This window comes from Gymnodraco acuticeps, unplaced genomic scaffold, assembly GCF_902827175.1.
Source record: "Gymnodraco acuticeps unplaced genomic scaffold, fGymAcu1.1, whole genome shotgun sequence".
In the NCBI taxonomy this organism is placed as follows: domain Eukaryota; kingdom Metazoa; phylum Chordata; class Actinopteri; order Perciformes; family Bathydraconidae; genus Gymnodraco; species Gymnodraco acuticeps.
The window spans coordinates 378,229-391,140 of record NW_022989867.1 but is presented as its reverse complement, the minus strand read 5'-3'; the positions used below and the strand labels follow the sequence as shown (position 1 = coordinate 391,140).

At 41.9% G+C, this 12,912-nt stretch overlaps 1 protein-coding gene across 1 annotated transcript in view; it reads right to left on the bottom strand.

Annotated features, from left to right (window-relative positions):
- The window catches only part of lrp5 (low density lipoprotein receptor-related protein 5), an 84,777-nt gene extending 72,523 nt beyond the window's left edge, over positions 1 to 12,254 (bottom strand). The window contains exon 1 of the mRNA XM_034196256.1: positions 11,960 to 12,254. Within this exon, the coding sequence (XP_034052147.1) occupies positions 11,960 to 12,038 (79 nt within the window). The 5' untranslated portion in view covers positions 12,039 to 12,254. The remainder of the gene's footprint in view (positions 1 to 11,959) is intronic.
- Positions 12,255 to 12,912: the final 658 nt, after the last annotated feature.

Genomic DNA, 12,912 nt, shown 5'->3' with positions numbered 1-12,912 from the left:
CTGAAATTGAAAAGGATATTGCATTGTGTTTGTTACTTTCGTTGCAGTTGTATGTCATATATGTCTTAAGTGTAATTTGGCTTGGCTTCCTATTTTGTGTGGACATGCTTTTATTTTGAAGGAGAGTTAGCGCTGTTGACAGGAAGTTGTTGTTGCTATGGAAACAACGTGACGGAGATTAACGGAGAAAAAGTCATATCTACATATAAAGACGGAGAAAGTAAACGATAACGTTTATGGTTAAGTGTTAGCACCCCCCGAAGAGGCACAAGCTCTTACGTTGATATTGGAGATTTCAATCAATTCAATTTGGCAGCCGCAGTGCGATAAAAAAAACGATATCCGAATAACGAAATTGAAACCCGAATAGTACTCCAACGAACAAATATTCGGGTACAGCCCTATCTGCCACTTTAATATATAACAAATGAAAGCATAGAGAGATAAATGAAACCCACATGCCAAGCCAACAGCATTGACCAAAACCCTACCAAGCTCTTACAACATGTAAGCAAATGTGTCAAATAGTGGTTTTAAAAATGTAACTTTGTCTTCTTTCTTCATAAATGTACTTCAACCCAACTATGAAAAAAGACACACAAAACATTCATGTAATACTAAATGGTGTATATGAATGTCTGGATGAAAAGGCATTACTTCAGCAGACAGGTCAATCATACAAGTGTTGGAGTTGGTCTGAGAAAGGTTTTTCATTTAAACAACTGGCCTTTTAACTTCCTGTTCGTGACTTATCAAAACAAAAGTAATTACTACATCTAATTGTTATTCTAACCAATTGGTCTATTGGTTGTTAAATAGATATAATAAATAGAAAATACGCAAAATATTTCAGCTAAACATACCAACTGCTATTACATGTTGTTAAGTGAAGACAGATGACATCACTGCACCTGGCACTGTGTTGTGTGTGTGTGTGTGTGTGTGTGTGTGTGTGTGTGTGTGTGTGTGTGTGTGTGTGTGTGTGTGTGTGTGTGTGTGTGTGTGTGTGTGTGTGTGTGTGGTGTGTGTGTGTGTGTGTGTGTGTGTGTGTGTGTGTGTGTGTGTGTGTGTGTGTGTGTGTGTGTGTGTGTGTGTGTGTGTGTGTGTGTGTGTGTGTGTCAGTACATCGGTGCAACACAACACAAAGGAAGAGACCAAAAAACTACATCTGAGTATGTCAATGGGATTAACAATCGAAGTACGAGGGGGGGAGACGCTCCTTCAGCCTCTGTGTGTGTGTGTGTGCGCGTGCGTGCGTGTGTGTGTGTGTGTGTGTGTGTGTGTGCGTGTGTTTGGGGGGAGGAGGTTGTAGCCTACTGAGGTGGCAGCTTGAAAAGAAAGAAGGGTCCCAAAAGAAGTTTCTAAAGCATAGGCAATGCACTGCTGCACCCCTTTCTGCGCACACACACACACACACACACACACACACACACACACACACACACACACACACACACACACACACACACACACACACACACACACACACACACACACACACACACACACCAATCCTCCTGCTTTGTTCTGCTTGGAGTAAGCCAGCAGGCTCCCTCGCTTTACATCTTATCAGAGTCCATCTTAACAGAACTCTGTGCGTGTGTGTGTGTGTGTGCGTGTGTGTGTGTGTGTGTGTGTGTGTGTGTGTTGTGTGTGTGTGTGTGGAGGTTGCAAGGAAGGAAGAGATTTTCTTCACACCTCCCCAGTTGGGACAAGAAAAATGTGTTGGACGGGCGCAGGGAGCATGTGTATGCAGCCCGTGTGTGTGTGTGTGTGGGGGGGGGCCCTAGAGAAATCAAGGTAGATTGCCACAGACTTCCTCTCTCTTCCACCTCTGCTCCCCCAGTCCCATTCCTCCCTTTGTCCTGCCTCTCTCCTTCTCTTTCCTCTCCCTCAGTGTGTTTGGATTTGAAACCTGTCTTGTTCTTCTCCTTCTGTCCTCTTCCCATCAGGTTAGTATCAAATCTAAAGCGCACTACGTACTGGAGGTTCACACCAGAGTAACAGGAACAAATATTCATATTGTTCTCACTCCTTTTTTTCTCCTGAGCTCAGTCACCAAATCTCTCCTCCCCCCTTCAGCCCCTCACATTTGCCCAATTTATTTTCCTGAGCTTACCAACAACATTTGCGTGCATTTTGTTATCTATCAAATCTCAACCGTTGCTGTTGACGACACAAAAAAAGATTTCTCCCAATTTTAGACTTGAATTTATAAGCAAACTTCTATGAAAGGTAAAACAGCGACAGGTGTCGAAACAAGGCTGTAGACGTATTACTACATTTCCTAATGAATAAAAAATCTAAATGGGTAGAAAGTGCTAAGAGCTGCTCTGTTCTCAGTCGACCTCCGGCAGGTCTCGCCCTGTTGTGTTGAGTGTGGAGTGTGCCTCCACGCAGACAAAAGAACAGCCTCAGTGCATGCAGCCTGAATGCACTGAATGCACTGGTCCATATAGTGCAGAGTGTGGACATCACCTATTGGCTGTTCCCAGCAGTGGAAAGAGAGAATACTCAGGTTGGCTGGGCTAACAGTGTTTTTGTGCGGCCCGCCCACCCAAATAGAAGATCCCCCACCCAAAAAGAAGTTAGTGGAGCTGGGAATCAATCCTCAATACTTTTTAGTAATGAAGAAAATATGTCCGAATGTATCGCTGCCCGACAACACAGAAACACTCAGGTGACCTGTCTCTTTGAAGCACGAGCAGACAGAGGCACAGTCAACTGATTTATTTCCACCAGGTGATGTCATGTTCCGGATGTTGGTCAAAGGAGATAGTAGTGAGGAAGATCGGGTAAATGACATGTTTGCACAAGGGCAGAGTGTACTTTATTCCATCATGTATTGTTGTTATTACTGGCTGCTACTTCACGGCCTCAGACTCGAACGCCATCGTTAAAGAGACAATGAATTGTATGCAATATACACTTTTTCTACCATTTACTCAAATGTGTTAATGGCTGCTACTTTACTTCATCAGTGTTACACGTTCACTTCATCTTTATAATGCTACTTCTGACCATGGATGTATACTTTTACTTATTTGCTTAAAGGTGGGGTAGGTCATTTTGGAGAAACCAGCTCGAGTGCGCTCGAAAGTACACAACCGGAAAAAATCTGCCCCTTCCTTACAGAGCCCCTCCTCCAACACACAAGAACGCGCACATAACCAATGAGGGCACGAGGTAAGTTTGTGCCCAGATGGAAGGCTCACAGGCAGGTAGGCCGTCCAGTTACTTTAGCCGGCTCAGATGATTGGTCGTGCTTTTTACAGCGCTACGGCTTCCAGAGATGATGTTTTTTATGGATTTATTGTCAAAGCACTTCAGATATTCATTGCTATCGGGATGTTAAGAGCATTCCATGGAATATAACAAAAAGTGTATCTCGAGCCGGTTTCAAACTTACCTACCCCACCTTTAAGTAGTGAATTAAGTACTTTTTTTACACTTTATTATACTGAACTTGAGTATTTTCATTTTATGCTACTTTTTACTTCTACTCCAAAACAGTCAAATATTACACTTTTTACTCTTATGTGTATTTAACACAGTTTATAGTGACTGTTAACTTAAAAAAACATGATATACTTTTATGATAAGATGCAGTACTGTACTAATCAATTCCAAAAATGTACTTACATTGGATCGACACTGACAAACTACAATATTAAAATGCTCCTACATGTACTTAGTGATACAACAAAGCATGTTATATAATATTCTATAATAGTATAATGATGTGAAAAGAGTCATTTTACTTTTACATTTTGCTGATAATACAGGGCTCAACATTAAGGACTGCCCGATGGCCCGGGGCCATCTAGTGTTTAGCTCGGGCAATGAAGCCTCACCTGCTGGTTGCCCGATCGGGCAATCTATTATGCCAGTATCATGCAGCTCGTGGATCAGTGATGAGTGACCCGACAGTGAAACTAAACATATCTGTAACTAGTTTAGGTAGTTTGAGAGGTCATTAAAATAGCTACGTGTGATATTCTAACCTGAAGTGTGTGTTAGTGTTTTGTCCGCTCACCGCTGCATGTGATCATGCAGAGCTGCGTGTCGACTCGTCAGCAGCAGCTGATCTCTCTCCCGTCAGATTAGACTTCACTCGCGTTTATGTCCATATCGATCAGATCCAGCTAGTTCTAGCTAATGATATGACTACCTGCTTATTAAAAGACACCTAAACAATAAGTGTCGCTATGCAACCGGGTGAGGCCACAAAGTATAGCGCAGCATTATGCATTTGTTTACATGCCCACCGGAACCCCGAGGCATTACCAACAGATCAACGCACAATCAACCCACACAGGACATCTCTTTCTCCACATTAAGTGTTAGACATTAGAATTGACTATTCTTGTCTGTCACATACTCTTCTTGTCTGTCACATAAGTGGCGCAACTGAAGCGGTATTGCGCTAAAGGGAAATTATTTTGACCGAAGAGATTTAGATTTGCCGGCTAACAGGAACTCTGACGTCGCCATTTTGTGTGCTTCGCGGATGCGCTCGGCTCCTCTCGACTGCTGCTCGGTCAGCTTCCGGATGAGGAGGCATTCGTTCGACCAACTTACAGTAGATAACATTACAAACATTTTGAACAGGGGCCATAATAGTGGAAATAATGTTTGTTTTGGCAGTTATAACTGAATGTAATGTTTTCTACTTTTTTACATCTGGGAAGGCATTTGCCTTCATCAGATGGAAAGTGTCTTGACCAACAACTTAAGTATTTCTTATAGCTATGCAGGGCATGCAAGCAAGCAAACACAAACAAGAACAAACAAACAAGTGAAATGAAGAATCAAATTGAAATTGAACAATATAATATGGTGGTGTTCATCTTATAATTCAGTCTAGAGAATGCACCAGACGGCATCTAAGACCTGCAAACATCTAAATGTTCTAGGGGGAGGCCCCCAAACCCTTCGTGCGTCATTTCGTCCGCGCGCATTTTTCAGGGCAATCTCTATTGGGCTCAGGGCCATCTGTAAATTAGCTTAGATGGCCCACAAACACAAGCACACACATACGCTCACACACACTCCTGTGAAGTTTGTCTTGCCATGTACTGTCACTTCTTTGGTATGTTTGGCCAGTGGGTGTGAAGTGTGTGTCCATGTGGTCACCTCAGTGCCAAACGCAGGACTTCACTTCCACTGGTTCATGCAGGGCCCGTTTCCTGCGCACGCCCGGTTTGGGTCAAACTTAAGCATTAACTGATTAGACAGACAAACATTGGAATTGTCATGATCCCTATGATCAAACAGAGCTATCAAGCTTTGCTGCCTGTTGTCATGGCAATATAGTAGAGGAACAAATCCAGAAAAAAGGCTTTAGTTTTTGATATACCCCTACCCGATGTAGAACAAAACAAAAAACATGTTTTCTCGTTACTGTATTATGTCTACTTTCTGAATTGGATAGTTGTATAAAAATGTAAATGCAAAATTAGTTATTTATCTCTTCTTGCAAAACCCAAATATAGTGAAAATGTAGGCTTATCTAGTGTCTGCCTTGTACAGTATTCTCTGGAAATAATTATTAAAAAGTCACCAAATTTGGACAAGATGTCAACAGCCGGGCATTTCATACAACATTAAACCGGGATATTAAATAATGACAAAACATTGGGGTGCTTTGTAGTTAGGGCCACCTCCTTTTTTAGGGGCCTCAGTCCCCGTGCTTATATAGAAGTGCCTGGAGTTTCTGAAAGTAGCTTGATGTCCTCCCATCCAGTTTGTATGCCTGTGTGTACATTGTATAAATCATGTTGTGGTCCTGTTTGTGTGTACTGTGATTTACTTGTTGGTGCACACGACATAATGCAGAAAGACATTTGTGGTTTGTGATATTTAACTATTTAAATAAAACTAACTTGACTTGATTTAAAGTTCATCTGAGTCATACTGTTTTGAAGAGGGAATGGAGGTTGGACTGAGTTCACTAGTACCATTGTAAATAGTAGCCAATGATGCTTTGTAAATCATTGAAAACTGACAAAGTTTGAATGATAAGAGACATAGGGTTGAAGTTTGTTGTGGCACTTTATAGGTTTATTGGCTATTAGGGATGGGTACCGAGCCCCGGTATTAAACGGGCCCCGGGGCTGAATTATTAAAGACAGTGGTACCGTTAAGCTCCGACGTTATCGGTCTTTTTATTGCTACTGGAGACATCTAAAACATGTCATATATATTATGCTACACAAACATTATATTGCAGTTTTAGTGTCGCCAACTCCGTTTGTAATATGCAAAAGGACTGCAAAATGCATCTATGATTATTTTTTGTAATTTTCGATCTTTCCAATCCAGACGAGAGATCTCTCTCCTGTCTGTGTTCGAGGGGGCGGGGCAGTTTACACACATGCTCTGCTACATGCATGCAGCACACACACACACACACACGCTCTGCTACATGCATGCAACACACACACACACACTCTGCTACATGCATGCAACACACACACACACACACACACACACGCTCTGCTACATGCATGCAACACACACACACACACTCTGCTACATGCATGCAACACACACACACACGCTCTGCTACATGCATGCAACACACACACACACACTCTGCTACATGCATGCAACACACACACACACGCTCTGCTACATGCATGCAACACACACACACACACACTCTGCTACATGCATGCAGCACACACATGCTCTGCTACATGCATGCAACACACACACACACACTCTGCTACATGCATGCAACACACACACACACGCTCTGCTACATGCATGCAACACACACACACACACACACTCTGCTACATGCATGCAACACACACACACACACACACACACGCTCTGCTACATGCATACAACACACACACACTCTGCTACATGCATGCAACACACACACACACACGCTCTGCTACATGCATGCAACACACACACGCTCTGCTACATGCATGCAACACACACACACACGGCGGAGAGAAGCGCTCCGAGGTGTGGTTAATGGATGCTCCGATCGCCAATTTTGGGGCCGATCGCCGAAATCAATATCGGCCGATACCGATCTGATCGAGTGGGCGGGGCCTATGGGGATCTTCCACTTAAAGTGATGTTTAAAACTCAGTTAATGGGGCTCATTCACTGGCGCTTCCACAAACAACAACCAACATAATTATTACATTCAGATGAAGTACATTATTCAAGTTTACATTCACCTTGGATAATAACACGGGAGAAATATTTCCCTCTCTCTCCTGACAGCCTCGTCTCATGCAGCTCACTGATCCAGTAACGTTGCATACCGCTATTTTATTGTCTTTTTCGGACACCTTAAAATACTGCCAGACTGGTGAAGCCATTTTGGCGAGCTTGTTTTGCCGCGCACAGAGAAAAGGGTCATGTATTTTACGTCATCATTTTACGTCATGCGATCGGCATTTTTAGAGAGCACCGATCGATCGGCAGAGAGTGAGTATCGGCCGATATCGATCGGAGCATTCCTAGTTAAACTTTACCCGTCTCGATGTGGACAATGCTCGTTGCCAAAAGTGCAATAAGAGTTTATCATGTAAGGGCGGTAACTAGTGGTGCACGATAATTATCGGCCCGATAATTATCGGTCCGATATTAGGAATTATGACGTCATCCCGATAAACCCGATAAAAGTATTAATAGCCCCGATAGTATACAATATATTTTTTGGGTAAAAAAAAAGAAAAACATACTGCGGTGTGGGTGGATTGGGATGAGGGGCGCTTGTTTTTCACTCGGCTCCTCCCGTTTTGCCAGTACTGTGGTATTAGTGGTTTAGGAAGAGGGGAGTTTTTCACAAATCCAGCGCTCCCTAACTCATGCCTGGCTGTGACGTAAATGGTGTGCGGCCGTGAAGCCAGGACAGTAAACAAACATGTCGTCGGTGGTATGGGACTATTTCAAAGTTTCAGAGTTAGATAGTTCGCTTGCTATTTGTATTAACAAATGCAGAAGTTCCACGAGGAGGGAAAAAGGCAACGAGCTATAATACTTCCAACCTGATTAGTCACCTGAAACATCGCCATCGCTACGATGGTGTGTTAAAAGCGTACGAAGACGCCTGCGCTGCTAAACTAGCGGTGAATCCAAAGCCAGCTGCAAAGGCACCGGGGCTTTTACCTATCGACGAGGCTTTTGAAAAAGGCAAGAAGATTGCCAGAGACGACCCCAGGGCTAAAACGATCTCTAACTTCATCATAGAAATGATGGCGCTTGACGACCAGCCCTTCTCCCTCGTCGAAGATAAAGGATTCAGCCGGCTAGTTCATCATTTAACCAGGTGTGCAAAAACTACAGGTACATTTAATATATATATATTAGGGGTGTAACGGTACACGTACCCGTACCGAAATTATTCGGTACGGGCCCTTCGGTTCGGTACACGTGTGTACCGAAGTGTACCGAACGAATATAACGTTAAACGTAAAAAATTGAGAACGTGAACATCTTCTTGGAAGTAATCTCAGGTGCTGCGTCGCAGCATTCAGAGTAATTTGCTCACATTGGGTTCAACGCGTCATAGAGCGAGCAAGTCATTTCATTGGACGAGAGGCATACTATGAGAGCTGGTCACAGGGATGCGTTCAAATGTAGTCAGTAATTTGAGGAACTGTCGAAATGGCGAACGCAGATAAAGTTGAGCTGAAAATCCTCCAGCATCATTGAAGTCTCCGGTTTGGGAACATTTTGGTTTCGCAGTTACGTACAAGGATGACGGACAAAGACAGGTGGACCGAACCAAAGCTGTTTGTCGGCATTGTTCAACTAACATTGGTTACGCGGCTTGCAATACATCAAACTTGCACACTCTTGAAAAGGCATCACCCGAACGTGAATATCACCGGTACCAAAAGAAAAAAGACTGAAGTGCAAACCCAACTCCCGCTAGCATGTAAGCCTCCACCACTCGCAGAGAGTTCAGACCGAGCCAAAGCTATTACAGACGCCAAATATCCTTATGTTGCCATGTTAGCAAAGCGCTACCTGGCTGTATCTGCTACCTCTGTCCCTAGCGAGAGGGTGTTCTCCACAGCAGGAGACATTGTTAGTGCCAGCAGATCTGCCCTTTCAGCAAGCAATGTGGACAAGTTAATTGTTCTTTAAAAAAACATGAAAATACAATGACAAGCAAGTCCTAATGTCAAACTGGCTGCTTAGGTGCTAGTACAGTACAGTTCAAATACAGATTATTTCAGTTCATCGAAATGCTGCACCTTAATGTTTATTTTATTATATTTTGTATTTATTTGAGTGAATACATTATTCACAGTTTAATAATCATTTTAAAGAAATATGTTATGTTTTGTGATAATTTTTTCTGCTGTACCAAAAACGTACCGAACCGAGACCTAAAAACCGAGGTACGTACCGAACCGAAATGTTTGTGAACCGTTACACCCCTAATATATATATATTATATTATTATCGGTTATCGGTATTGGTCTTGAGAAGCAGGAAGTTATCGGTATCGGTTTCAAAAAACCAATATCGTGCGGTAACACGAGCAATTTGTCTAAACATTTATCAAAAGTGCTCCACATTCAGACGGAGGAATGCACCGGGTTCGACCGTCTTTCTAGCAGCTCTGTAGCCCCATCCACGAGTAACGTTTCCACGTCAGGTGTTATGTATGCTAGCAGCAACACACAGAGTTAACTCAATGATACAAACATGGGTTATTAATGATTAAAGGAAACAGAGTTACTCTTTATTTTGTTAAAGTTTCAGCTATTCTGTTTACAATTCTGTCATCAGATTATTTAATACGATTTGTTAAAACATTGTTGTTTCTTTTGATGTGAAATATTATTTATTTTATTTAAATAAAAAGCAATGTTAGTTTTGTTCACAATTTGTTTAGTTAGTTTACCTTTTCAAAAGAACCGATGAGAGAACCGTTAAAGGACCGGACCGATAAGCGGTATCGATCAAAGTAGTAGTACCGTTAAAACCTTAACGATACCCTACCGGCTATAATACTGTTATTCAGTGAGTAACATCAGAAGTGTGATACATGCCTTTCATCATTGGACGTGATGTTCTTATTCAAAACATGTTTAACAATAGAGGGAAAATATGGCAGTCACTTTCTGTAGGATATTATGCAAAATGATAAAAACACAAATATCCTCAAAATAAAAGCAAAAGCAGCCATCTAAATGAACAACTTTAAGAAACTGAGCATGCATTCAGTGACAACTTTCAGTACGATGCAGTTTTCCCACTTGTGTCTGCAGAAAACTGAGATTCCTCATCTAATGGCAAAGGCTATGAAAAGGAGAAAGGACTTTTCCAATTGTTCCTTTTAAAAATGAGAACCCATCACCCAGGCCTACGGTGTTGGTACACCCCTGACAGAAAGTGATGTGTGTATTGATTATGTCTTAGAGTGTTTCTTTCTATACAAATGTCTTCATGTGTGTTTGGGTGCTACAGCAGCTCACGTGGGCACACTATACATTTCCTTTGTTAGTTTTTTTCAAATAATTTACACACACCATAATTAACAAGGTCGAACTTACATTTTTTGGGTTATAAGTTTTGTTAGGTATTTTTTTTAGCTAGTAATGTTTCTCTATTATACATTTGTACTTTGTATTGCTTTTCTAAAGCTTCATATCACTTATTGGGGTGTCCCACTTCAAATATCTTCCCTATGGCTTATGATTGTACTTATATTTGTATACTGTTTGTGAGTAAAATACATTGAATAGAATACTCAGCCAGCAGACTCTGTAAAATGCTTTGCATATTACAGATATGAGTGGCGTCAAACTGATGTTTCATCAGACTACTGATGTGCACGATGAAGAAGACTGACTTCACACTGATACAATGCTGACAGTTAACTGAGGGAATAGCATTGGAAACTACTCGCCCTACAATTAGGAGGTCAATCCACCAGCTACCCTGCAGTCTACAAAGTCATTCAAACTAGCTGCACCTTTACCAGCTTTGAGAACACTTTCATGATCAATCATTATAAAACATATCATATATTATTCTGAAAAGGGCCAATCTGCATAAAGAGTACATGTAATGTTGTTACTTTAAGTATATTTTGATGGTAATACTGTTGTACTTTTACTTGAGAAACCTTTTGAATGCAGGACTTAACAGAGTATTCTTACACTCTGGCACCTCTACTTTTATACAAGTACTTCTTCTAAAGTAACTAAAGGTATTACATTACTGTAGTGAAGTTTAAGTACACGATATACCTCTGAATTGTAGTGAGGTAGAAGTATAAAGTAGGAAACGATTAAAATAGTCAAGTAAAGTACAAGTCCCTCAAAATTCTGATTCTAGCCTTAAGACTTGATGAAAAGCCTCGCATCCATAAGAGAGGAAGCTAAGCCCCGCCTCTGGCTGGGCACTTTGAGATTAAATATTAGGACCACAAACCCGACAGTGGAGAAAGTAAGGCTTATAAAGACCTAGACCCAAAAGGAGGACATATGTAGCGAGTCCAGCAGCCTTTTCTTTGCCAATAAGACATTCCGGCTTCTTTTCCCCTATCAAAGCAGAACGTCTGCGTGACACCCGACACCGAGCAGGAATGGCTGGAGCTGCCGAGGCCCGAGAAAATAGCCCAGGCTGCCTCCAAACTTCATTTATGCCCCGACACATTAAGTGTGTATCTACAAATGTTGTACAAAGCATGAGGAACACTTTAGTTACACCGGGGTTATCCTCCAGTGTGCCGCACGCACCGACGCACAGTTCAGACACTTTCATTGTGTTGTTGTACCCTTGGGACATAAAAACCTCAACTTCCAGACAAGGAATCACAGCGAGTTCGTCTCATTGTGGGGACCATTACAGGGAGCGGAGCACACACAGACAACTCAGGGCTGCATGTTGAGTTTACTACTATGTTCTTATCAATTGTCCTTGTTCCCTGAGGATCCATGTTGTGAACAATAAGTCAACGTACCGTCAACCGCCAACAGCAGGCAGCTCCACAGCAGCAGCATCAGACCGCCCATTTCAAGTCCCCTTCGCGTTAAATCCATAGCTCCCGCTCCATTTTCGGATATTTACTCCTTAATTAAGTTGTAAAGCTTGTGTTCACACATCGGCCGGTGTTCCTCTGTGGAAGCAGATACGTGTCTGGTCTGCATGCATGAGAGTGTGCGTGTGTGCGTGTGCGTGTGTGTGTGTGTGTGTTTGTGTGTGTGAGTGTGTGAGCTCCTCTCTGTCGACTATACTTTTTTTCCCGTTAATGCGCTCGCGCTACTTTATACTTTGGACTGTCGAGCTCGCGCACGAAGAGAAAAGGGCAGGCGGACGTGGTGTGACGTCATCCAACACGAGGCACCCAGATTTTTATTATTTTGCTAAATTGACTTTTGTGTTAATGTTACATCTGTGTATTTGATGTAAAAGATAGGCTGTTCTTTAGAAAAAACGTTGCCGGGCCCTCGTAAGAAATAGCTCAATTGGTGATTGTTCATGTCTATAATGAAACAACAATTCAATTGTTAATATTATTTCTATATAGCCTATACATCTCAATATATTTGTGTGTACAGGTTTGGGGGGGGGTTACTTTAAAATGTATTTCTTTACAATTACATCTTTAAAAATATATTCAGTAACCTCGTCTAAGTATCATATCATTAAAGTCATATTACCTGATTATTATAGTTTACTTTTGGAATACCTTGATACCAAATGCAATGCAAATAAATATCAATTACATGTTTTTGTGTATTGTGTAAGTCAGAACAACGTCACCTTAGAAGAGAAGAAACAGAGTTAGCAAATGCAGTCTTGTGGGGGACATTGTTTAATAACCCAGTGAGAAAACTTTGCGCAGAAATAAAGATGTCCGAGAATGCAAGAAGCTATCTTTGTAGATTTGATTTCCTGCTGATAAGACCCAAT